A 26,279-nucleotide genomic window follows, 5' to 3' on the forward strand; every position below is an offset into this window, starting at 1 on the left:
TTAGTATCCAATCAGTAGGCAGATGATTTCCTATTTTTAAAGATTTGACCAATTTTTACGAAAGTCTGAGCCGATTCCTGAAAACGACTGTTGGGGTTATTCTGGATAATATCATAGATGTATGCATTTTAATTACTTTTGTGTAAGAGTGCCTTTAATTTGAGACTGGGGCAAACTCGAGGTCACCCTCCAGGGCAGCTGGCTCCAGCTTGTTAACATAACACCTCACCCTATCCTCGGCTCCAAGGACTGTTTACTGGGAGATACACCTCGATGCAACCCAGATGACACCCAGATGCAAGTTCGCAATGAAGATCTGCAAAGGACTCTTAAATTGCTTTGACTTGGATTCTGGCAGATGGCGATAATTGCAGTTGTTTTCTGACCTCAATGGTGTTATTCGGTTATTTTATGCAATTGTTTGAATCAGATTACCTTAGATGTTTTGAATTATGAGTGACTAAATGGACAGAGGAGGATGCCGCTCTTCAGAATCCTCTTGAACGAAGGCGAGTTGGGAGTGATTTTCCTTGCAAGTTGTAGCCAGTGTATGTTAAAGATGTCTCCCTGTTTGATTAAAGTATATTAATAATAAATCTATCAACGACAAACTCAAAAGTTTCCACACAGGATAGTTTTTCCCAATGAATTAGTATTAACAAAACACCCACACACATTATGAATTCACCGATATGTGCAGCAGTGAGGAGATCAAATCTTTGCATGCTTCTCGAGAGCCGCAGTTTTCCAACTCCTCCTCTATTGCAACTCCTGCTCTTTTGCAACTCCCTTATACTGTCCAGCTGGTGAAGGTGATACAGTATTTGAGATACACGACTTGTCTCTTGGAGGCTAAACATATGGTTGTTTGAAAGCAGACATTGTCCCCAGAGGCCACTTTTAAATGGAATAGATTTCTTCTCCATCCTAGCCAAGGCTGTAGGGAAGGTCACTTCATTAATCAAAGCCAAATGCCAATGCCTGCCCATTTCTGTCCTTAACCCAGCAACAGATAACGTAATTCATTGATACTAATTATTAATGGTCCACAGAAACAGATGGACGGAGAGTACCATTAGGTTGCGAACCTTTAATTGCCATGTTAAGACTCATTAGGTTAATGTCAGCGTCCCCACCAGAGGCAAAGAGATGTCTTCTACGAGCTTTGGCCTTTTGGGAATCTGTGTTTTCCCATTTGATGGCTCGAGCAAGGCCAGCGGTCGTGCTGGGCCACTTTCCGTGTTGATTCGGTGTTGTGAAATGTCAAGTCGAATTTTGCTTGAGTGGATTTTGGCAGATGGGTTGAAGCGGCAAAGAACCACGGAGAAAGACACCCAGCTGGGGATGTGATGTATGTACACATTTGTGTGTTAATGTGTATTTATCTCAAGTCAAACGCATACCACCAGTCACGCCATGGACTCTGCACCACAGGCAAATTCTAAGGACAAGTCATAATGTTTTACTCTTGGACAATCTGTGGCGTATGATGGATAGGAAGTTAGGAAAGGGTGGGTCTTGCGTTTCTTATGCTTCAGTAATGTAATTCTGTGATGTGTTTTCCAAAATAACATGCAACTGTCTCTTTGGATTTTGTTTCCATTCGTGTTGGGGAAATAAGATGGAATTCAAGCGACAGCGTGGAAATAATCTTTTTGCAACGAGAATGTGATTGTTTTGTTATTTTTTGTTTGAGTTGGATTTATTGTTTTACACAAACCTTTTACAAAACCACAAACTAATTCAAGATCTTTTTTTATTAAAGAATTTGATCGTGAATATTTGGGGGGGATTCTTCACACACAAGCTCGAATCAACGTTAACAGAAAAAACAGACATCAGAGTAAAACGACAGCTCCATCTACTGGGTTTTAGGGATGTGTGGTTGATTCTGATGATGTCATTGTGTGGTTTTAATTCATTCCATAAATTAAGTGCAATTTAAGTCTAAAACGATGGGATTATCTATATTTTTTCTTTTTGAAGAGGTCGTTTTCTTCACTGCCAACTATGAAATCCATATTTGATGGTAGTTTTGCATCAATTTCAAAGCTATCATTTTTAAAATTACTTTCTTTTTGCCTTGTAGGCTTCTGTTGTTTTCCCTGAAAAAAATCACGAGTTTTATTTTGATTAAAAATATTCTCAATGATTTTCGATGACACAATAAATATTTGGACTTTAAAAATCTCCTAATTGTGTAATACTACCCCGAATCAGCCATTTTAGGACAAAACCATTGACGCAACACACCAATACAGCCAGTCTGACAAACGTACTAAATCATAGTTTATTATAAATCAAGCTATATTTGGTCCTCCAAATCAAAACAGATTGGAAATATAGCCCAATGGATTGCAGTCAACGAGTTTATGGAGTGGCCCAATTGTGTTTGGCTGATTTGCATATGCTCGTATAACAGCCAATCAGAAGGCTATATTTATATATAATGTGTTTTCTGCTAAATAACAAATATTAAACAGCTAAATGTGGTTAAAGAGGGCTATTTAAAGGTCACATTATACTTTTATATGGGACTTGATCGCTGATCCGATGTTACAATAATTTCAACGCCACCCGTACTCTAAAGAGTATACTGCTGTACGTCCTTTATATACTGATTCGACCCTCTGCTCTATTGCGTTGCTTCGGCTTCGCATATACTAAAATTGGAACGATACAGAGAAGATTAGCATGGCCCCTGCGCAAGGATGACACGCAAATTCGTGAAGCGTTCCTCATTTTTTTGCAACATGGAAAGATCACACCAGAAATTGCTTTTAAAGTTGAGAAAATAACTTTAATTCTATAATTCCGAATCTCTTCTATAACTTGGTCCTCGGTTTGCCTGTCTCAACCGTAACAACTGCCTTTTTCCTGAAGTATATACTCGTTAAATTTCAACATTTTTATTGTTTACCTACCGCAGAATTTATACCAGAAACTTGCAATTAAACGCTGCCCGTTTTAACTTGTCTATTTGGTACCCTCTAGCGTCTTTTTGCTGTATGACCCAGAAAGAGGCAATTCCTCCCCCACTCTAACTGAATTGCTGGGTTAGGGTGGAGGTGCTCTTATGTTTGGACCAATGGTGTTTGAGTGATTTGCATATGCCCAAGGAGTAGCCAATCAGGACGCTGTATATAGATCTGATATGTGTTCTGGCAAATTCTGGTAAGTAAAAGAATAATAAAGAGCACATTATCGTTAGAGAAGGCTCTTTGAATGTCCAGGTATATCTCTATCTGGGACTTCACTGCTAGCAGGATGTTAGAGTACTTTGCAATGCTACCATGACTTTAAAATGTATGAGATTTGACTGCCTTTATATACTGCCCCGACCTATCGGTCTATTGCGTTGCTTCGGCTTCGCATATACTAAAATTGGAACGATACAGAGAAGATTAGCATGGCCCCTGCGCAAGGATGACACGCAAATTCGTGAAGCGTTCCTCATTTTTTTTGCAACATGGAAAGATCTTACCAGAAATCCCTTTTAAATTTAAGAAAAAGAGTTAATTCTGAATCCCTTCTATAACTGGGTCCTTGGCTTGCCTGTCTCAACCGTAGAAACTTCCTTTGCCTGAAGTATGTTACAGTTATACTCATTTTAAGTTTCAACATTTTTATTTTTTACCTACCGCAGAATATATATACCAGAAACTATTGCAATTAAACGATGCCCGTTTTATCTATTTGGCACCCTCTAGCGTCTTTTTGCTGTATGGCCCAGAAATTCCTCCTCTGCAATGCCGGGTTAATGTTTCGTGCTCTTAAGTTTAGACCAATGGCCTTTGAGTGATTTGCATATGCCCATAGAGTAGCCAATCAGAACGCTGTGTATAGATGTGATATGTTTTCTGGCGATTTCTGCTAAATAAAATGATAATAAAGAGCAAATTATCGTTAGAAAGGGCTCTTGGGAAGTCCAAGTATATTTCTATCTGGGACTTAACTGTTAATAAGATGTTAGAGTACTTTTCGCAAGCACCATAACTTTGAACTGTATGGGATTTTACTTTCCATATATACTACTTCGATTCTTTGCACTATTGCGTTGCTTCGGCTTCGCATATACTAAAATTGGAACGATACAGAGAAGATTAGCATGGCCCCTGCGCAAGGATGACACGCAAATTCGTGAAGCGTTCCTCATTTTGTTTGTAACATGGAAAGATCATAAGATTTATTCCTCATTTGTTGGCGATCAGAATCATCACGTTTCTCATTTTCTGAACCGCTTTATCCTCACTAGAGTCACAGGGGGTGCTGGAGCCTATCCCAGCTGATTTCAGGCCAGAGGCGGGGGATACCCTGAATTGGTGGCCAGCCAATCGCAGGGCACAAGGAGACAAACAACTATTCACGCTCACACTCATACCTAGGGGCATTTTAGAGTGAGTGTGCATGGTTGTCCGTCTCCTTGTGCCATGTGATTGGCTGGCCACCGATTCAGGATGTCCCCCTCCTCTGGCCTGGAGACAGCTGGGATTGGCACCAGCACCCCCCGCGACCCTAATGAGGATAAATGTTCAGAAAATAAGATGAGTATTAAAGCACAACATTCTCAATTTTTTTGGTAACATTGTACCCTTTTACTGTTTTTAGTGTACGTTATTGTTGGTCATGGTTCTGGTACTTAGAGAACTTGCTACTTTTAGGGTTTAAAACGTTTATGAAAGCTACCAATCTAGGACGTGTAGTCCGAAATCAGATGGGCCAGACTCCAGTCCACCTCGACTCTGATCGATGTTTAAAATGAACGAAAAAATGAAAAAGTGCTATATTGTGGCGTTTCCGATTCCGCTTTTATTTGTTCAAACGTTCCATCCGGAAACCGTGTTGAGGGTGTGTCTCTCAATTGACCAATGTTTTGGCATCAACACTCGCAAGTGGCAAGCGATCGGAAGACGGGAGAAGTTGCCGCTCCTGCCTCCGCCTTCTCCTTTATCGTCATGGAGGCTCGAGCGAGTTTCTGCCGCGAGGAAATTAACAACACCGTGTGGGAGGTTCCCGAGAAGTTTGCCCACCTTAAGCAAATCGGAACCGGGGCGTACGGTTGTGTATGGTGAGTCGTTTTGTCATTCTCACCCTGGCTACTAGGTATATACAGTGTGAATGGCGAGAGGAGCTAAAGGTTAGCTACAATCCGTGCGCACACACACACACTCACGCAGGTACACACTCAGGTATACACACAACACACAGTAGCCGTGGGCCTGGCTGAACTGGAATCAAAACACACACACACACACACCTCTAATACAGGAAAAAGCCCGCACTGCTACTATATTTATGTATTCTGAGACACACTAATTGTGCTTTGCATTGGAAAATGCGTTTAATGGAAGTCATATTGGATATTAGATATTTTTCCTGCCAAAAAGACAAGTTAAGGTGATGCACAGACAAGCAATGACCTCATCTTTTGTAAATCAAAGCAGATACTCGACAGAACAATCACATTTTGCTATTTTATCACCGTTAGTGTAAATTGTCTTTGCATCAGTAGCCCATATTTATTGTATTGTATTTCAAATAGCCATGAACTAAAACTCCCTGAGGTATAAAATCTAACATTGCATCATGGGAAGTCTCAAGGATAAAGACAGGAGTAATGCAGAATGTTAGGATATTACTATTTTAGATAAATATTAACTGATTGTGGTGGAAAAAGACTTCTAATTATTTTTGAAATAGTACAACTGGTAGTGAAAGCTCAAATTTCAGTGTTGTTGATGGTGCAAGACACCCAATCCATTTTGACTAGATGGGTTGGCAAATTTAGCAGAGCTAAATCGCTATTTACCGGTTACTAGAGAAAAATACAATTGAACAGGATAGTAAACCATATTTGCTTTTGACCAAGTAACATTTGAGAAGTAAAGTGTATTTGTAATGAGTACACAATGAGTTTGTTTTTCCTAATGAGTGCATACTGTACTGTACTGCAGCAATTTCTACATGTGTGTGTGTCTCTTGCAAATGTGTTGCTGGGTAGCCCTTCAAATAGCCCAGCAGGCCTTCCCTCCCACAAACTGCTGCCCTCCAGATCACACAAACATTCATGTTCTTTTTGAGCTCATTAGAGCACAACAAGACCCTCTCAGTCTCCAACTGACACATCTGAGCAATTTAGTCAAGTTGTTTTTGTTAACTATGAAGGCTATTTCCAATGTTTGACTATTCAAATGTTTGTATGTATCATTCCCCCAAAACGCCTCCAATTAATCTAACATGGATTCATTTTTATAGTGTTTGTTATTAGGATGAGAGTTTAACTGGAGCCTGACCGAGCTGACTGTGAGCGGGAAGCACTGAAATTGTTCATTCAGACCTGTTGACAATTGTTGGGAAGTTTTTTAATAACGTGCATTTTTTTGTTCACGAGCTGGAATTGCCAAAGACTCATCTTGTGCATAATGTACAAACTATGCCAACTGCAGTCCACTGTGTATTGTATCGTTAAGCTCCAAAGCCAGGAATCAACTCAAGATTTGCTTTCTTTAGTGCCAAAGTGCAGACGACTGGGCTCTGTCAAATGTGCACTAATGCTGCGTTGCAAAACCCAGTTTTGGGTTTATATTGACAATAACTTCCCTTCAACTAACGTGAAAATAAGTCATGTGACAATTTTGTCGTCGTATATCTTTTTACTCCTCATATTATTCCAATACAGTGGTACCTCGACATACGATCGTAATCCGTTCCGAGACTGAAATCGTATGTCGAGCTTTCCGTAACACGAGCGAATGTTTCCCATTGAAATGAATTGAAAACACATTAATTCGTTCCAACCCTCTGAAAAAAGACCAAAAACAGGATATTGGATTGGAAAAAAAAGGTTTTATTTCTTCTAATTCGCCATATATTGACAAAGGAATAAATAACGAGTGGTTTAATAATAATAAAATGTGTTTAATAGATGTAAAATTAGACGCATTTCGCGGAGGGGAGAGACAACGACACACGGAGGCGGAGGGGGGGGGGCTGTTCGGGGGCACTTTATCCACGGCACTCGTAAATGAACAAACAAATTTAAATGAACTTGGATAGATATATACAGACACACTCAAACATACGTTTAATGTAACTTTACACAAAACTGAATTCTAGTTTTGTCTTAATCTTTTGTTACCTTCATTTTCCGGGTTAGCGGTTTGCCACGCCTCCACCCTCACGTTCGCTATCGATGGACTGTTTGTTGTTGTATTTCCTTCAAAATATTCCGAAAATGCACACAAATGTCCTCACAATAGGATAAAGCACGACCACTTGCCAACGAGAAATAGGCTAAAATGATTGATCGCGGGAGCTCCTTATCTTAGAAAGAATAACAGGAAATGCAATAGCTGAGCTTCCCACGTATTGATTGTGGGTAATGAAGTTTTATTCTGAGAAAGGGTGCCATTGGCTATTGGTGTTGTGTGCACGAGTATACTTCATTACCCAGAAAGCCCTCTTTTTGCCCGCGCATGCGCGTTGCGCGTTTCCGGGTCGAAACTAGTCTAAATAAATCGTTCAGTCCTCGTAGATATCTGTTATACACGAAAGAGATGCGGCAAAAAAAGACAGTGCGCTACAATGATAAACAGCCTCTCATGTCATGGCCACCTGGCTTGGTCGCATCTCGAAATTTTAATTGTATCGTGAGCGAATTATTCGATCGAAATTTTCGTCGTAACACGAGCATGTTGTATGATGAGCATGTTGTATCACAAGGTACCACTGTATCCCTTTATTACGTTAAAAAAATATTGTTTTGACACAGACCTTACGTCGCCAAAAGTCTCAGCACGTAAAACTAAACGAATTCCGGGTCACGTAACGTATAAATAATCCACAAAATTGATGTAGTTATATTTATATATTTTTTCTTTCGTAACATGATTTTAATCTTGTAATATTACAGTGTGATTTTAATCTTGTAATATTAAAGTGTATGACTTCATTCTTGTAATATTGCGACTTTAATCTCGTCATATTTTTACTATTCCAGAAGTCCTATTTTTCTTTCTTTCTTTGGACTTTTATTGACTGAAAATTGAGGAAGGCTCCAGCTCCAGCAACTCGAGTCACCTGAAGGAGAAAACATGTCAAATTGGTTGCTTCTTCTCTGTCACTGAATTATGTCAAGATCGGCTCAGCAATCTTTGCGACACAAAAACTCATCTCATGACATTGGAGCTCTTTCTGATTTCTAATCTATTACGTATTCCATTATTTACCACAGCTCGGCAACAAATGAGAAAAAAAAGGAGAGAGTGGCCATCAAGAAGCTGCACAGGCCCTTTCAATCAGAGATCTTTGCTAAAAGGGCTTACCGGGAACTACGACTGCTCAAACACATGAAACATGAAAATGTGAGTAGAACAAGATCATGCCACAATTTTTATTTATTATTTGTCTCCGTCATTCCAATTGTGAAGCAAAAGTGACCATTTTCTATCCCATCAAAAGTTAGTGTGTATAGCTCCACGCTCAAGGTAGCATACAACCATAAATAATATCCAAAAATAAGTGGTTCTGTATGTAGGGTCGGGAATAATGATTGAGGAATTCATCATTAAGAATTTGGTTGGGGGGAAAAAATCTAAGTCGACATCAGGCAACTGAATTCCAAGTCTCACTTTGATCATTATTTTTTCATTCCAACTAGGTGATAGGTCTTCTTGACGTTTTTACACCTGTTTCAACCCTTGATGATTTCCAGGACTTGTGAGTATTTTGAGGCTCTTGTACCCACAATTGCTAGTTGTGAATTTCACTTATTGTGAGTTAATTTTATTTATTTATTAAACCCCACAATGAAAGAGCATATATGGATTTCCGAATAAAAAAAGTTCAAGCTCTGTACACTGCCAATTTATTTAAACTGAGAGGCCTGGCTATGAATGGTCACATTTCAGTCACTTTGGCAGAACTACACGTCTCATCCATATTGACTAGGAGGGTTAGTAGCGACTATTGAAGATTGTTTCTGTGTAAAAATGTGACTTAAACTGTTATCAAGTTTGCAGTTGGCTTTTCTGACCCCATGACCTGTATTCATGTCTTCCATTTCATATTACAATGATATTCTGACTTTGATAATACCTTTATCCGCTCTTGAGTTATTTTGAATGCACATGCAGACATACGGAACTGAATACACACCGTCCACCATTTGTAGGTGGCGGATATAATTACGTTACATGAAACTCTATCTCATTACTGAAAGCATGAAAATCCTCAAATTGTGGTGTTCTTAAACAGCCTCATGATTGTGTATATGAGTGAGTCACCATTACTGTGGATAGGCTGAAACTAGTCAGATGATGTAATGACCTTCCCCTCAACCCACGTAGGTTTCCTCTAAATGTTTTTCTTTTCTTTTCACAGTTACCTGGTGATGCCTTACATGTTTACTGACTTGTCAAAGGTGCGAGGTCATCTCTCTGAAGACAAAATCCAGTTTCTTGTCTACCAAATGCTCTGTGGACTCAGGGTAAGATTGGGACCCCTTAAAATGTTATTGTATTCAAACCAGTTATCATTAAGAAACAATACTTTGTATTCTGACTAGAGTACAGCAATCCCTCGAATATGGCGGTTAATGTGGACAAGACATGGCCGCTAGAATGGAAAAACCGCGAAGTAGGGTCACCCCTATTAAAAAAAACATATATTATTTTTTTCCCTTCAGTGCTGATTCCTAGTAGCAAGCGGAAGACAGGGGAGTTGCTTTCGCTTGCGAGTTTCAGCATGGATTTTCACATTTTTATGAACTTTAAAAATAAATAATAAATACATTTTTAAAAAATCCCCAGAAAAAAATCTTTGAAGTAGTGAAGCCACAAAAGTTGAACCGCGAAATGACGAGGGATTACTGTATATACATACCAAAAAAGAATAGACCTATCATATCAGACTAGGCGGGGTGGCTAACCTGGGTTGGTCCAGTTTATAAGTGTAAGATCATTAAAAAGATGGCTATAATTTAAAGAAATAATGGTTAAAGTTGAAGTTTTGATGCTTCATTCCTTCTCTTTGAGGATTCTGTTTATTGCTATAGATCTCAAATAAACATCAAATACTGTTTAAGTATATTGCATGTATTCAATAGAAGTAATTCAAGCAAGTTTCTTGGGTTTTTTTCTACCTCTTTGCAGTACATTCACAAGGCCGGAATCATTCACAGGGTATGTCAAATTTAAATGTTTGGATTGTTGTCTGACATTAGTGTGGTGGTTGAAACTAAATGGAATCTTCCCAGGACAGTGCTTAGTCTACCTCATTTTTTCTGACTCATGAATTGCAAACACCAATGAGAAAGTTGCTTCAATTCATTACTATTGAGTCAGGTCAAACTCCACCTGCACCAACAGGTAGGATGAGCTAACTATGACTGCATGTCTGGAGTTGTCACACCACACCTTTCAACTCCTTTTTTACCACAGCTGGGTGCATGTTTGAAGTATAGACCGTACAAAAAAAGGAATGTAGCCTCTTTGGTAAAAAGGGGCGTATTTGTGCATATTCTAATGGCATTTATGAAGATGTTTTGTTCATAGATATTTTTTCATTCATTTTCTGAACTACTTTATCACTCGCGGGGGGTGCTGGGGCCTATCCCTGCTGACTTTGGGCCAGGGGCGGGGGACACCCTGTATCGGTGGCCAGCCGATCGCAGGGCACAAGGAGACGGACAGCCATGCACACTCAGACGCATACCTAGGGGCAATTTTAGAGTGTCCAATCAGCCTACAATGAATCTTTTTGGGATGTTGGAGGAAAACAGAGTACTCAGAGAAAACCCACGCAGGCCCAGGGAGAATATGCAAATTCAACACAGGTGGACCGACCTGGATTTGAACCCAGGACCCCAGAGCTGTGAGGCCGACGCGCCAACCACTCGTCCGCCGGGCCGCCCATTCATAGATATTAATCATTACATTTTATTATTACTAAATCATTTATGTGTAGTAGACATGCACCTGCTTATGGCAGGTGTGATACTGGTGTGTGCCCATAGCGAGCAATGATGATGTTGCTCACACTGGTACTCAGTGTGCTCAGTGAGGTTGTCTTTCTGCCCAGACAAACAAAAAATTAGAGGGAACATTGATTATGACTAAAATCAGTGCTCAATACATCATCATCTCATCTTCTATTACAGGATCTCAAACCTGGAAATTTGGCTGTAAACCAAGACTGCGAATTGAAGGTTTGTTTAGGAGCTAAGTACACCCTTATCAACAATCAAGGTGTTATACAAAACTTGTACTAAAGATACTATCAACTACATAAACAGTGAAATGTATTTTTTTCACCTAGCATAGTCAATGTGGAGGATTTGTATCAGCATTTACATTTGGAGATAAATGTGTACACTTACTGAAAGAACAGTATGGCTGTGTGTATTTTTCAAATTTTATCCCATTACAGATTGTGTGATATCAACACTATTGAACACACAAAATAGCAAAAGCTTTTGCTGAAACCCTAAACAAACCAAATGTTATTGAATGTGTGAACAAATTTGAATATAAACAAGGTTTTTTTAAAGCTGTAAAGCATCATGTTAACACTAATCTAGTAGCGTGTGCGTGTATGTTTAGATGGTCTTGTTTTGGTTGTTTTGTTTTTTACCGTGCTTATTTTTCTTAGTAAAATATTTTTCATTTTATTTCCGCCTATGCAGATTCTAGACTTTGGGCTCGCTCGTAGTACTGACGCTGAAATGACGGGCTATGTGGTAACCCGTTGGTACCGGGCGCCTGAGGTCATTCTGAACTGGATGCACTACACACAGACTGGTAAGACAACCACATGCAAACATTGTGGCTCTACTAAAAGCTATGGTGTTTCTTAACCATGATTTCAGTTGTGCATTGTTGGTATTTTTGTCAATCACACGTTTGAGGGAAAGTAAGCCAAGATGTCTCCATCGTGCGCTTTCAGAATTGGAGACCGTTAACTTTGAAAGCAGACTGTTCTCATTGGTAATAATAAGACTCTCTGACAGCAATTAAGAAAAGGACTTTCCTAAAAAATGAATGTTCCTTCAGACAATCTTTTTCTACTAAACCTCTATGTATGTATGTATGATCATGCCTCACTTTGAGGAGGCGTACAAAATATTCCTCTCAGCATGAAATAATGGAATTTTCCTCAGAGATGCTTTCCCACCTTTTCAAGAGTCAACGATGTCACAGATGTCACTCCCCTTACATGCACTTGTCTCCCATGCTGTTTTTTTTCTAGTGGACATTTGGTCTGTGGGCTGCATCATGGCCGAAATGATCAACGGAAAAACCCTTTTCAAAGGCAAAGACTGTATCCTTTTTTGTGTTTTGATATCAATGTGGAATGGTAAATAACAGCTTAGCATCAGCGAAGTCTAAAAGAGGTTTGGCGTCCGAGAGCTGTATTTGCTAAATCATTTTAATTAGTGACAGTGTACTAAGTTTGTCACATTTAGCATGTTTTTGTGGTTCGGCAGGATTCACCGACTGTGGTTTTGTCGATGTTAGTGTAAATAATTGCAAGGTGATAAATTAAGTTCCATACAGTGGTTTTTCAACTTAGGCTATGTTTATATGGTAGTAATATTGAGTTACGTTTAAGATGTATTTTTGTAGAGTGATTGGTTGCAGCTGCGGTTGTTCTTAAAGCCCTGTATAAATAGAGTTAAGTTGAGAGATGTATATATCTGGAGCTTAGACACCTTCCTCCACCAGGGCAAACCTTGACTCTAAACGCAGACATGGACCAGCTGACACAGATCATGAAAGTAACCGGAGTGCCTGGACCAGAGTTTATACAAAAGCTGGACAGCCCAGAGGTATAACGCCCCCCCCCCCCCCCCCCGTCCCCCAAATGAAAAAAGGGACATGGTAAAAATAAGAAGTAAGAATTTTAAAATATGCCATTCGTTGAAGCTGCGCCTTATAGTGCGGAAAATACAGTATATTTTGTTGAGTGGTGCGGTAGTATTTACTCTGCATTCAGAGAGAATTTTCCGATGTATCATTCCTGAAAAAAAAGTCTCTAATTTATCACAATCATGAAAATCCACAATAATTACAGTGCATATTTTCTCCAATGAGTTTGCAAATGTGTTTATTTATTGTTGTTGGTTTTTTACATTCATCTTTTATCCCATGCAAAAACAGGCCAAAAGTTATGTGAAAGCCCTTCCTCATTATCCAAGAAAAGACTTCTCAACGTTGTTTCCCCGAGCCAGCGTGAATGGTGAGTTCAATTCAATTCATAAGCAAATCCTCTTCTTTTGGTGGACATTCCTGATAATTGGATTGTTTGTAGGCATTGACCTACTGGAGAAGATGCTAGTTCTGGACGGTGATGAAAGGCCCACAGCTGAACTAGCGCTGGAGCACCCATACTTTGACAGCCTCAGGGACCCAGATGACCTTCCTGAGCCTGAACCATATGATGACAGCCATGACAATGCCAAATTATCACTGGAAGAATGGAAGCGTAAGTACAGTACAGTAGAACTTCTCATCTCTCATTTCATATCACATTTTCTGAACCGCTTTATCCTCATTAGGGTCGCGGGGGTGCTGGAGGCTATCTCAGCTGACTCGGGGGCAGAGGCGGGGGACACCCTGAATTGGTGGCCAGCCAATCGCAGGGCACAAGGAGACAAACAACCATTCATGCTCACATTCATACCTAGGGGTAATTTAGAGTGTCCAATCAGCTTACCATGCATGTTTTTGGAATGTGGGAGGAAACCGGAGTTCCTGGAGGAAACCCACACAGGCCCGGGGAGAACATGCAAACTCCACACAGGTGGATGTGACCTGGATTTGAACCCAGGCCCCAAAACTGTGAGGACGACGCACTAACCACTCGCCCCACCGGGCTGCCCAAAGTAGAACTTCATTTAAATCATTGATTTTAAATGAGGAGCTCTCAGAATCTCATTCGCAGATGTGAAAAATCAACTATGTTCTCTTTTGGCCTGCAGGGTTATGTTTCCGAGAGGTGAAGAGCTTCGTGCCATTCCCTCGGCGGGACTCCAAGAGAAAGAACACTTTGACCATGACTCCCTGACTTGTATGTTTCTTGCCCCAATAATATTGCACAGCCAATTGTGTCCTTGTATATGACTATTATGGATTTGTTTTATTTCTGCTACTCTGATTGTTTACATTTCAAATAGTTTGGGAAAACTTTTTTGAGTCAAGTGCAGGCGTTTGTGAAAGAGACATTTCAGATTAAATTCCTATCCTGGAATTATAAATCCTGTTGGACCTTTCCACTTAAAGAATAGCTGACACTTAATTATAACTGCTGACAATGTTGTTTTGAGTTAGTGTGGCTAAAAGGGTTAGGGTACTTTTGCAATTTTAATTATGTGAATTTTATGTCGTCAGATGCTTTTTGTAAACCAGTATATTAGTATGACTATCATTTTATTTTTGTTCATTTGTGATTTCTGTCACCTTTGTGCTATAAAAATACAAACATTATATGCCTTAATTCTAAGATGTTTGCACGCCTTTCCCAGTTTTGGGAATTATGAATGAATAGATAAATGCATGGAATGAATACAAAGTACCTAAATGATGTATGTTCAATAGTTAAACAATTAAATAGAACAAGTTAAATTGTGAAAACATTTACTAATTGTCAGTTAATTTACTTAAATGTGAAATATCATCTAAGCAATGTAGTTCATATTCATAAAGACATTGACTGGTATTACTAATACACTGGTCCTGAAACGAACGAATTATATTCCAACAGTTTATCCTTTAATAGATATATTCGGTTCAATTGTTCATTTAACTAACCTTGAACATATTTTACTTTTGATGGCATTGGTTTAAAAATTGTTTTATTTTAGCACTTTGATTTGTGTTTTGGATGGTTATATTGTTGCCTTTTGTGAACTAATAGAAAATACAATTCTATTACCCCGCATTCCTGCTTATATGTTTTTGTTTGTTTGTTTGTTTTGTTTTTTGCGATGATGGCCGGGCAGCTGTCACGTTTATCTTCAGTTTAATGGCCTGGGCGCCAAAATTATGCTGCGTGACGTCATATTGGGCCCCAATGTGTGTCTTTAGTAGAGTTAAACATTTTTGAGAGAAGCCGGAAATAAGTATTCGTGAGTAAATTACCTTACGGTGCCCAGACGATTATTACTCAAGCAAATGTATCACAATTACAGTCTGGAAAGACAAAGTAAAATAAATCTCACTTCGGAGTAACAATGATTTAAAATGCCAAGTCGAGACTGATTCGCTTTTCTTGGAAAAAAATTAATGATACATTGTTTTATTTTGAAAGATTTCTCCGGATGTTTCATGTTATTACCAATGGAGTTGGCCTTAGCCTGGATTAGCACAGCTAGCCGGAGGCGGCTAACACACAAAATTAGGTCGACATTAGATAGTGTCGGGCAGTATAATTGGCGATATGTGATTCGTTTGGTCGTTGGATGTACGGGCTTTTGTCCCCAACTGCTCGATTGTCGTTTTATGGAGGGACGTTCTTTTTTAAATAAAAAGGGAACACACCGGCTCTACCAACAAACTGTAGCTGGCTAAAAGCAAGTTAGCTTTTGGCGACGGGAGTCCAGCAAGTAAGAACCACAGGCTAGGTGGCAAGCAACCATTTCTGTAGAAACGCCTTAGACCGCCGGCTGTGGAGCTACTTGTCACCCATTCGCCATAATAGGTAAGAATGTTGTCAATCTAATCAGGAATTATGATCGAACTTTGAATATCTACTGAACAACAAAGATGTCTTTTTTTCACTTCATGTCAGCGGAAAAATTGGAGCTTAGATTTAATAAAAGCAGATCTTTCAAAGTTAGCAGTCGTGCTAGCCGAGTATAAAATTGTTATGCGACCTGAGCAGAAAACTGTCATAAAACGTTTCTCGTGTGCGTTAACACGAAATGAAAAGGGCAAAAGTAATATTAAATTCGCTTAATTGGTTTATTTTAAAACTGTTAATATGGCTGGCAGTGTACTTCTAAAATAAGGGCAGTGAGCGATTGGGGCTGCGGCGTTCTATGAGATGATTGGCTTAGTGACGCGTCAATCCAGTTAACATGAAAGCTGATTGGTTGGTTGTTCCCGTGTTGTGATTTGCCTGGCCAGAAGTTGACCGTAATAAATGAAGTCTCCGAAAATTATGGTTACATCTTGCTCTGGTCCTTCTTATCCCGACCAAAAACGGTGCATTCATCTTTTTTTTTATCCTCTTGAATTTTTTTGGTCATCAACTCGCAATTATTTCAAGTTAAATGCAACTACAAATAACTCCTTGACGTGAAACAACTAGGTTACACTATGGCCACATAAAAAAACAATTAGACTGTTGTCTTTCAGTTGAAAACTCCAAACTATTTATTTCACAGCGTGGAATCACTCCGTCAGTGGCCCGCTGCAATAGTCCAAAGATAGCTCTTGAAGAAAAAGCTTTTCATGCTGATTCTGCACTGTTATATATTTATTATTCACATTACATCTGTTATTTATTTCTGTGATCTTATTTGTTAACATTTGATTTTGCAGGAGGGAACGTGTGATTGGTGGCTTATGAGGAAGCCACGCCGAAAAGGCCTGGCGGCCCCGCAAAGTGGCACGGATGACAGGAAGTCCAAGGGGATGCCAGTTGGTGGTTGTGGCGATGGCCCACGTCAGCGATCCTCATCGCCGTACAGTCTGAAAGCATCCCCGAGCAGAGAAACTTTGAGCTATGCCCAGGCTCAGAATGTCGTGGAGGTGGAGCTGGATGGCCGGCTTCATCGCATCTCCATTTTGGAGCCTCTGGTCGTCATCACCGAGGATGAAATGACGGCGCAAGACATCAGCGAATGTAACAGCAATAAAGAGAACAGCGAGCAGCCGTCGCCTCCTGTCAGTGCCACGCAAACTGCCGTCAAAGCCGTCACGCCCCGCGGCCGACGGAAACCCTCAAAATATCCATCTTTCAAGGCTCCGCCACCTTCCAAAAACCACTGCGCCCACGCTCAACCACAAATGCCTGAAAAGTTAAATGCCACACACAATCATCTAATATCCCTGCCCGAACCTTCCTTTCGCCTCGTAGACACTTTTACCCACATGGAGGCAGCTCCTCTGCCCATAGCATACTACCGCTACATTGAACGTTCCGCCGAGGACCAGGAAACTTTGGCCGAGTATGACATGGACGAAGAGGACTCGGCCTGGTTGGAAATGGTCAACGCTAGCCGGTCGGCAGAGGGCTGCGCCGCGCTGTCGGCGGACATCTTTGAGCTGCTAGTGGACCGCCTTGAAGACGAGGCTTACAGGGAGGTCCGCACCCGGGTTCCCTCTCCGAACGCCATTGACGACGATGCCTTCTGCTGCGTGTGCCTGGACGACGAGTGCCTCAACAGCAACGTTATTCTCTTTTGTGACGCGTGCAATTTAGCCGTGCACCAGGAATGCTACGGCGTTCCCTATATCCCCGAGGGCCAGTGGCTGTGCCGCTGCTGTCTTCAGTCCCCTCAGAAACCAGTTGACTGTGTGCTGTGTCCCAACCGAGGCGGCGCCTTTAAGCAAACCAACGACGGCCGCTGGGCGCATGTCGTTTGCGCTATCTGGATTCCCGAAGTCTGCTTCGCCAATACCGTCTTTTTGGAACCGGTGGAAGGTGTCGACAACATTCCCCCGGCACGCTGGCGACTTACTTGCTACCTGTGTAAGCAGAAAGGTCGCGGAGCATCCATACAGTGCCACAAGGCCAACTGCTACACCGCGTTTCACGTCACTTGCGCGCAGCGTGCCGGACTGTTCATGAAAATCGACCCGGTGCGGGAGACAAACGTCAACGGGACCACATTCTCTGTCAAAAAGACGGCCTTTTGCGAGACTCACTCACCCGCCGGCCAAGACGGCAACTCGGACGAAGAGAGTGAAGGGCGCGTGGTAGGCAGCAGAGGAAGGGCCAGCCGGGGGCGGAGTGCCTACACGGATGGTCCTGCGACACCCAAAAAAGGCAGAAAGTCGGAAAGTGATGGCAAGATGGGTAAAAAGAAAGAGAAGATTGACACGTGCTCCACAAAACTAAGCAATGCTTCGCCTCAAGTGATAGTGCCCGAAATACCCACAAGCAGGTACATTTTCTCCAATTTTGTACTTTCACCTGGGGTTTGAATCACTACAAATCATATAACATAGGATGTATTGAACTTTGCTGTGCTGTGATTTCTTAAATCAACCAAGCGCCACATGCACTCTATCACTATGTCAACAAACCATAGATGTCATGAATCACCACAAACGCATGCATTCAGGGGTGGAGCTTGGGGGGGAGCGACCGCACCCGGGCCCCGGCCAGACCATATTACTTTGTATCGTATTGTACATATTTTTGTATTAAGTATTTAAGAATGGTGTAATAATCAAGTAGGATGGTTTATAACATTATCATGGATAAACATTCATTTGAATTTAAAACATCTGTCTAGGTTGAATGCCCTTTGCAAAGGTATTCTCTTTCAAAAGAAGAGCCAGTTCATGCGGAGGCTGCATAGCTTCTGGTTACTGAAGCGTCAGTCCAGGAACGGCGTGCCACTGATCCGCCGTTTGCACTCTAATGTCCAATCCCAACGGAATACTGAACAGGTTAGGCCAGGGATTCCAGATTGTGTCTTTTTTTCTTCTTAATCTTAATTTGGGCTATTTGTTTATAAATGATGCCATTTTTTAAAATATTTTCCTGTGTAGCCTGAGGTGGTTGATGAGCATGTGACAGCAGCTAGAGATGCTCTGAGATATTGGCAGAAGCTTCGACATGACCTTGAAAAGGCCAGGCTACTGGTGGAGCTCATTCGTAAAAGGGAGAAACTCAAGCGAGAACAGGTAAAAATCCAGCACAGCTACGTGAGGCTGGATTTACACTGCCCAATTCCAATTTAGTGTCCACGTACGTGCTTTTCAATTATAGAACTATTTGCCGTAACTGAACACAACGCACAAAAGGCTGTAATACAGGTTGTACTGGGCAACCATGCCACTTAAGTTAATAATTAGTCAACAAAGCATTGATTATAATATATAGTTTCTGTACTTGCCATTTGATAAATCTGTACTAAGTTTGCGTGACCGGACGTTTCGTCGAAAAACGTTTGGTCCCCGGGCATTTGGTCGACCGGACGTTTGGTCGACCGGACATTTGGTAGAACGGACGTTTGGTCACCGGGTTCGCTCGCTGTCAAATTATGACAGAGTTTACTGTTGATATTAGATATTTAGATATTAAACTCACTCTCTCATGATTATAATTTTGAGAGCTGGTTTCAACAGTAACAACCCGGCGACCAGACGTCCGTTCTACCAAACGTCCGTTCTACCAAACGTCCGTTCTGCCAAACGTCCGTTCTGCCAAACGTCCATTCTACCAAACGTCTGCTCTACCAAACGTCCGGGGTCCAAACGTCTTTCGACGAAACGTCCGAATACCCTAAGTTTGTTATGTATTCCATGCATCCAAAAAGGAAATGGGGCACTTCCACATCGTGGCATTCACTTTCTTCCCCAATTTGTGTAACGTCCCAACTTTTTTGGAAACCGATGTGTCGATTACGATTACATTAGCTGCATTTTTGTTCTTTAGTTTAACTAAAATTATTTCATAAAGAAAATCAACATCAGTATCAAGTTAACCTTAACTGTCTCTCTTGTTAGACAGATGTACTGTATCTTCCACCGGTCACTTACATGTCCTTTCGCAATTGCAGCTTAAAATCCATCAAGCAGCCCTGGAGCTCCAGTTGACCCCGATGTTGTTGTTACTCCGCTCAACTATGGACCAACTACAGGATAAGGACACAGCTGGGATCTTTGCAGAACCAGTCAATATCAAGGAGGTCAGACATTACAAATTGTTAAATCAACCAAAAATTCACACAGAATAGGAAGTATACACATTTTTCACATCTTTGTAAAATGGAGGACTCGTAGGAAACTGAGTCTAGTTAACCAAAGAAGTTGAAGAAGGTTCCGGGTCATGTTGGTTTTGTTTTATTTTCACCATTATTTGTATGTTCTCCCCAGGTCCCAGACTACATGGAGTTCATAAGCCATCCAATGGATTTTTCTACTATGCGGACCAAGCTGGAAAATCATATCTACCGCTCTGTGGATGACCTAGAGGCTGACTTCAATATCATGGTGTCCAACTGCCTCCTCTACAACAATAAGGACACAATTTTCCACCGTGCAGCGCTGCGTCTTCGGGACCTAGGGGGAGCCGTGTTGCGCCACGCTCAACGACTAGCTACAAATGTTGGCCTGGAGCTTGCAACTGGGATGCACCTGCCCGACTCGCCACAGAAGCGAGAATTTTACACTTGCACTTGGGAAGACGGTAGGCTAAAGGAGTTATTATCTTTTTGGGGTACAATTGGCCCTTAAAATCAACCACAATCCATTGATGCTAGTCAATATATGTGAAATAATTTGTTAAAGAAGCGAGATTTTTACACTTGCACTTGGGAAGATGGTAGGCTAAAGGAGTTATCTTTTGGGGGGTACAATTGGCCCTAAAAACCAACCACAATCCATTGATGCTAGTCAATACATGTGAATATTTGTAAAAGAGCCCACAATTTTCACAAACTGTACTTGGGAATAATCTCATTTGATTGGCTAAAATAGTACCAGCAATAATATAAAATAGCTGCCATCACTTAAGATGGCCACCTGATGCAAATACTGGCTATAATTTACTTTTGTCTCGAATATTACACATCAGAACAATTAAGTTGTTTTTTCAACGTATTAAACAAGCTTCATTATGCTGGAATGCACTTGACAAAGTTTTTATCTGACCATTTAGAATATTAAACATTCAAGTTAACCCCTTCATACTCCAGATGTTCCGATGCTGATTTTTTTTTTCTGTATGTATCAATATGATCAGATTGTTTCAAAGATAAGTTTTGCCGATACGAATCCAAAGCCCATATTTCTACAGCAAGTAAATACAATGGAAAATAATGCAACCAACAAATGACAAATCCTTTTTTTTTCATTAAAGTGTGCCCTTTTGGTACCTTTCTAAGAAATGGTTTCTTTACAAATATTACATCACACTCTGTTACTACCATTAGTTTCTGGACCAGATCCGATACTCCAAAAATAGCCATATCAAGGGCCAAGACTGAGAATCGTATCACAACATCACTAGTTCATACTGCATAAGAGCAAGAAATTGCATGCTAACACCACCCTGTTTCTTTGGCTAGTGGACAGCGTGTTGAACCCAGAAAACCGACTCCACATGACTATGGAGGAGCAGATCAAGGAATTGCTGGATAAACTGGACTTGGTCAGCTCCATGAGATGCAGCGGGGCCCGCACCCGACGCATGCGCCTGCTCCGCCGCGAGATCAACGTCATTCGGTTCGGTCAGGGGCCACAGCGCCACGGCCTTCACAACGGACGCTCTAAAGAAGACAGTGACCAAGATGAGGAAGAGGAGGAAGAGCTGGACGAGAAGGCCGGCGACTCCAAGACAGAAAATGGCTTTTTGGCATCAGACAAAGGTTTGTGGTGAACAGCTGATGCGTGAGAGAAATTGCCTGCGCATGTTCTCTCCCCCCTCACTTTTAATTTAAATGAGACCAGTTGTGAACATGAGCTAACGACACATTATCCTCAGGTAATTGAGCCAGGGTCTCCCCCACGCACCAACCCCAACAACCCCACTGACTCCAGTCTAGTAAGTAGGGGCCCACAGAGTCTCGTTAGCCATGGCTGCCTCACAACTACTCTCTCCAAGTGCCCTCTGCACCTCTTCCACACATCACTCATGGATTCACTACTCTCCCATACATACTGTACAGTCACACCATGTCATCCCACTCCCAACTCCGCCATCGTACAGTTTCGATAGGCTCTCGCCATGTAGCAGGAGGGTGGAAAAATTTGGATTCATGTGAGTGGTACTGTTTAAATGGTGCTGGTGTACAGTTGCGGGAGCAATGTTACTCGACTCCATGTGTCAAATTTGAGTACTGTCTTAAAACAGCTTGACAATTCAAGTGAATACAACTCACCAGAAATACACAGTGAAAAACCAGCAACTTAATAAAAAAATAAGACTGAGTTCTATGCGCTTAAAATCTTAAGGGAGTTTGACTTGGACAAAGCTTTTTTTTTATATTGCAGAAACAGACTACTGCAATTTACTGTTAGTTTTTGACTTTAGAGGTTTCACTGAGGCTGAAGTTTCTTTAGTCAGACAGGCAGAATTTTGGAACATTTTGGATACATTCACCTGTGTGACTGCAAAACCACCACATCACACGACATACTCAATGACCATTTGATAGCACTGCATGCAGAGTCAAAGTGAATGTCTTCCCCTTTTCCAGAAGACCTGAAATCCACCTCGCCCCCAACACTGGAGCCCACCGGGCCGGCCCCCCCACCACGACTCGGAGACACTCCTTTGGAGCCACCGACGTTGAGGCCCATCACAAAGGAGCCCCCGCCCTCCAGCTGGCCACGCAAACGGAGAAAGCGCCTCGGCGACAGCGAATCAGAGCCAATCGGTTGCACAAAAGCCCGGGAGACGTCGCCAGCCAAAGAGTTCCACGGCGATGGGCCAGTGACGTCCAACGGCCTCTCTGACCTCAGTACCCCCACGCGGACACTCACGGGGGGTGTTGGCAGACGGACCTCTGTGTTGTTCAAAAAGGCCAAAAACGGTGCCAAAATATTTCGAGACGATCCTTTGCCCAATGGGAAGGAGTTGCAGAACAGTGTAAGCCCCTCCTTTTCGCTACCCAACAGCCCCCCTACTTTATCCACTCCTACCAAAGCCTCTCAGAAAGCCATTGAACCCCCTTACCTGAATTCCTCGTGGACCTCCAGTCAAGACATAAGCTCAGATGGAGAACTGGAAAAAACGCGGAACGAAAGCTGTAAAAGTGGTGAGATTTTCATTTTTTAACACCTAACATGCCAGCTAACTGGTACATTTCTAGTCGACATAACATCGCTACGCTACGAGATGGTTTTTAGATTGGTGAGATTTGGTCGAATCTTTGCCTGCAAGAAAGTATCTTGTGTTGACGACTTGACGGTCTTGTTTATGTGTACTATGGATACAGTTATCCCGAAATAATTTATGTTGCATTGTGGGATGTCATGGCCCTCTTGGACTTCCTGTATCCATGGTGAATGTAAACATTACTTAAGGTGTGCAGGCTGACACATTTTCTTTCCACTTACTAAGTAAAGGAAGTTTCACATATATCTGTATTGTACAGTATTTAAAACAACGCCTATTCGCCACTCAATGGTTGTTCTTCTTGTGGAAACTGACTTTTAAGTATCAATTCTCCATTATTCGTGAACCGATCATCGTGAAACTTGTTATCTACGTAACATAGGCTAATATCCATCGATTCTTGGAGCTCTTTTTTGATGTTTGTTTTTTTAAAATCAGGACTGGTTAATTAATTTCGGACTAAACTGGCCTTTGTTGCCTGTAGGTTACGAGTTTGCCAGTAGAGGGCATGCGCGGAGAGCCTTCCACCTGTAGTTTGCCGTAGCATATTTGTCCTTGTTTTTACTAACACAGCATTAAGTTATGTTAAGTAGTCAAAGGATTCATTTTATTTTTATTCAGATCAACAGGGAAACAAAAAATTTTGTCTAAGAAATGTCAAAGTGATCCTGTTGGATCAGTTTTGCAATTCACGTGCACACGCAGACGAAAGAGTTGTCAGCTGGAATCTATCTGCTGACGTAAAATAATGTTTTCTAACATTCTGAAAAGTACAGCTTTTTTGATAGTTTGGCTGTGGATTTGGCATAAAATTCAGTTTTAAGGAGTCTTAAAAATCTTTAAAATTTCACTTGGAGCATCCCTGCAATGTAATATAACGGATGAGCTTTTTCATGATGTTTGAATGACATAAAATGTGTCTGAAAATTAAGTTTCATTTGAGCACACCTGAAGGAGTGTTTTTCTTTTCTTTTTTATGTGAATCTCGTTTGCTTTCAGGACTTACCAATGGCTTCAACAAGCAGAAAGAAGACGGCTCCGATTCGGAATTCAGCTCTTGTCCCATCCTTCGTAAAGAAATGTAAAACATAGTGGGCTCCTCAACTGCGTGTTAGACACAATTGTTCGACTAACGTGTTGTTTTTGTAGCTCCTCACCGCCCAAACGAAGTCTTGGCAAACCTGCACTTTCCAAAGTTCCCTTCTTGGATATAGTCAATGGAGATGCTGACTACACTGGTGCGTCATCTTTTCTTTCATGTCATCTTTTCGACCGTTCCGCACAACAAATGATAAATAACCCTAGGCCAAACATCTGAGGATGACACCGAGCTGGAGTCTCTGGACCTGGTTTGGGCCAAGTGTCGAGGATATCCCTCCTATCCCGCCCTGGTAACGCAACCACCAATATTTTGGACGTCTCGTCCGTTCGGCTGACTCCAAAATTTGTTCCGTCCAGATCATCGACCCAGAGATGCCAGAAGAGGGTCTGCTGCTCAACGGAGTGCCCATTCCCGTCCCCCCCAAAGATGTCCTCAGATTGGGGGAGCAGAGGCAGGAGGAGAGCAAGCAGAGGCTCTACCTGGTGCTCTTCTTCGACAACAAACGGACGTGGTGAGAGCTTCAGCGAGGCGCCGCGTTTGCCCTCCGCTCGCTTACCCCGTCCTTGTTTATCCCGCAGGCAGTGGCTTACGCGAGACAAGGTGACCCCTTTGGGGGTGGACAGCACCGCCGACAAGCTGCGCATCATGGAGGGCCGCAAGCCCGCCCTCCGCAAGTCGGTGCAGGTGGCGTACGACCGGGCCATGATCCACAGGAGCAGAGTGAGCCACAGCCGAGGCTTCGTCGCCTCCAACTTCCTGTAGACGGTTGGGTGTCACTGAGTTTTAGCGCGCCGCCGGAATCGAACCGCATCGCACGGCACGGCAGGCTACGCTATTCAAGGGTGACGTGCTGACGTGCCACAATGAACTCGAGACAATATTTATACCAAGTGCAGAGGACCTATGAATGGATCACTGCCATCTTTTATACAATAGCTTTTTAAATATTTTATGAAATTAGTTTGTACAGTTCAAAAGTATGGTTCTGTTTGTAAAATGATGTCACTGTGGTTGCTCTGTCAATCAAGTAAGGGACAACGGAGAGCTTTGTGAAAGCCTCATTCCTCAAATATGTGCACGAACGCCGCGTCCATGAACGAGCCACTGTTCTTAATTATGAATTATCTTTTTTTTTTTTTTTATGAGAGAAATTATTTATTTATAGAAGATACAGCTAAAGAAATATATTGGTAAAAGAAAAAGTTTTAGTTAAAAGAAATTGTCAGGTCTATTTAAAAACAAAAAAAACTTAGTGGGTAAATTAACACTTTTTTTTAAACAGGAGACACATACCAATCCAAATATTTATTATTAGTATTATGAAATGTAAAACCCTGCACCTTTATAAGATTGTGTATATTTTCACTACTCACTGAATACTTTGTTTGAATCCATAGTTCCTCATTTGAGGAAATAAATGCTCTATTAAAATTGTTTGGTTTATGGAAGTGTGTGGATTGTAATCTTTTTCATTGTAAGGTGATTTCAGTAAAATGTTTTAATGATTAACCAATATATATTTTTTAATTCTATAATCAACCAATTGAGAAATTCACGTAGTATTTTGTAAAATTGTTTTGAAAGATGGTGACACGGTGGAGGAGTAATTAGTGCGTCGGCCTCACAGGTCTGGACCTTCCTCCGAGTTTCCAAGAAAAAACAGACATTCTATGTACGGTCATTTTTAACCTTAAATAGCCTTACTTTACATGGTCTTTTTTAACACCTGAAAGCCTTAGTAAACATGGTCTTTTTAAATGAAAAATAACCTTTCTATAAATGGTCTTTTTTTAACAAAAAGAAGCCTTAGTATACATGGTGTTTTTTTTTTAAATTAAAAATAACCTTACTTCTTTCTATACGTTTTTTTTTCAAAGATCTTGCTATAAATTGTCTTTTTTGAACAAATAGTAGACATGGTCTCCTTTTATGTAACGAAAAATAACCTTACTTTACGTTTATTTTTCTTTAAAGAAAAAAAGTGTTACTATAAATGGTAATTTTTTAACAAATAAAAGCTTTAGTATACATGGTCTGCTTTTTTTAAAATGAAAAATAACCTTACATCTATGCATTATTTTTTAAGAAAAAAGTATTTACATAAATGGTATTTTTTTAACAAAAAAGGCTAGTATACATTCTTTGTTTTTAAAACGAAAAA

At 41.2% G+C, this 26,279-nt stretch overlaps 2 protein-coding genes and 3 non-coding genes across 6 annotated transcripts; all 5 read left to right on the forward strand.

Annotated features, from left to right (window-relative positions):
- Positions 1–2,640: 2,640 nt before the first annotated feature.
- On the forward strand, positions 2,641–2,746 carry LOC144087394 (U6 spliceosomal RNA). Its single transcript, XR_013304721.1, has one exon. It is a non-coding gene; the product is annotated as a U6 spliceosomal RNA (small nuclear RNA).
- Positions 2,747–3,355: 609 nt separating this feature from the next.
- On the forward strand, positions 3,356–3,461 carry LOC144087400 (U6 spliceosomal RNA). The gene has a single exon (XR_013304723.1). It is a non-coding gene; the product is annotated as a U6 spliceosomal RNA (small nuclear RNA).
- Positions 3,462–4,054: 593 nt separating this feature from the next.
- LOC144087404 (U6 spliceosomal RNA) lies at positions 4,055–4,160 on the forward strand. The gene has a single exon (XR_013304724.1). It is a non-coding gene; the product is annotated as a U6 spliceosomal RNA (small nuclear RNA).
- A 639-nt stretch (positions 4,161–4,799) lies between these two features.
- mapk13 (mitogen-activated protein kinase 13) lies at positions 4,800–14,937 on the forward strand. 2 transcript variants are annotated; one of them, XM_077609323.1, is made up of 12 exons: positions 4,806–5,068; positions 8,234–8,363; positions 8,660–8,718; positions 9,382–9,487; positions 10,152–10,181; positions 11,159–11,206; positions 11,684–11,798; positions 12,247–12,318; positions 12,747–12,826; positions 13,158–13,236; positions 13,309–13,482; positions 13,979–14,937. In XM_077609323.1, the coding sequence occupies exons 1-12, from the start codon at positions 4,869–4,871 to the stop codon at positions 14,062–14,064; spliced, it is 1,179 nt and encodes a 392-aa protein (XP_077465449.1). In that variant the 5' UTR covers positions 4,806–4,868; the 3' UTR covers positions 14,065–14,937. The 2 variants fall into 2 exon arrangements, with proteins under 2 accessions (XP_077465457.1, XP_077465449.1); XM_077609331.1 differs by lacking the exon at positions 10,152–10,181 and having other exon boundaries at positions 4,800–5,068.
- A 404-nt stretch (positions 14,938–15,341) lies between these two features.
- brpf3b (bromodomain and PHD finger containing, 3b) lies at positions 15,342–25,566 on the forward strand. Its single transcript, XM_077609264.1, has 13 exons — positions 15,342–15,696; positions 16,542–18,109; positions 18,464–18,620; positions 18,723–18,857; positions 19,736–19,864; positions 20,052–20,364; positions 21,245–21,544; positions 22,376–22,936; positions 24,016–24,097; positions 24,166–24,254; positions 24,322–24,407; positions 24,475–24,629; positions 24,697–25,566. Exons 2-13 carry the CDS (start codon positions 16,566–16,568, stop codon positions 24,878–24,880), a joined length of 3,735 nt encoding a protein of 1,244 aa, XP_077465390.1. The 5' UTR covers positions 15,342–15,696; positions 16,542–16,565; the 3' UTR covers positions 24,881–25,566.
- Positions 25,567–26,279: the final 713 nt, after the last annotated feature.

The sequence above is a fragment of the Stigmatopora argus genome, chromosome 1, assembly GCF_051989625.1.
Source record: "Stigmatopora argus isolate UIUO_Sarg chromosome 1, RoL_Sarg_1.0, whole genome shotgun sequence".
In the NCBI taxonomy this organism is placed as follows: domain Eukaryota; kingdom Metazoa; phylum Chordata; class Actinopteri; order Syngnathiformes; family Syngnathidae; genus Stigmatopora; species Stigmatopora argus.

Coding starts and splice junctions, on each gene's coding strand:
- brpf3b (XM_077609264.1), top strand. CDS start 16,566: ATGAGGAAGCCACGCCGAAAAGGCCTGGCGGCCCCGCAAAGTGGCACG. Junction 18,858..19,735: donor AGAAACTCAAGCGAGAACAG/GTAAAAATCCAG, acceptor TCGCAATTGCAG/CTTAAAATCCATCAAGCAGC. Junction 22,937..24,015: donor GAACGAAAGCTGTAAAAGTG/GTGAGATTTTCA, acceptor GTTTGCTTTCAG/GACTTACCAATGGCTTCAAC.
- mapk13 (XM_077609323.1), top strand. CDS start 4,869: ATGTTTTGGCATCAACACTCGCAAGTGGCAAGCGATCGGAAGACGGGA. Junction 9,488..10,151: donor AAATGCTCTGTGGACTCAGG/GTAAGATTGGGA, acceptor ACCTCTTTGCAG/TACATTCACAAGGCCGGAAT. Junction 11,799..12,246: donor GATGCACTACACACAGACTG/GTAAGACAACCA, acceptor TTTTTTTTCTAG/TGGACATTTGGTCTGTGGGC.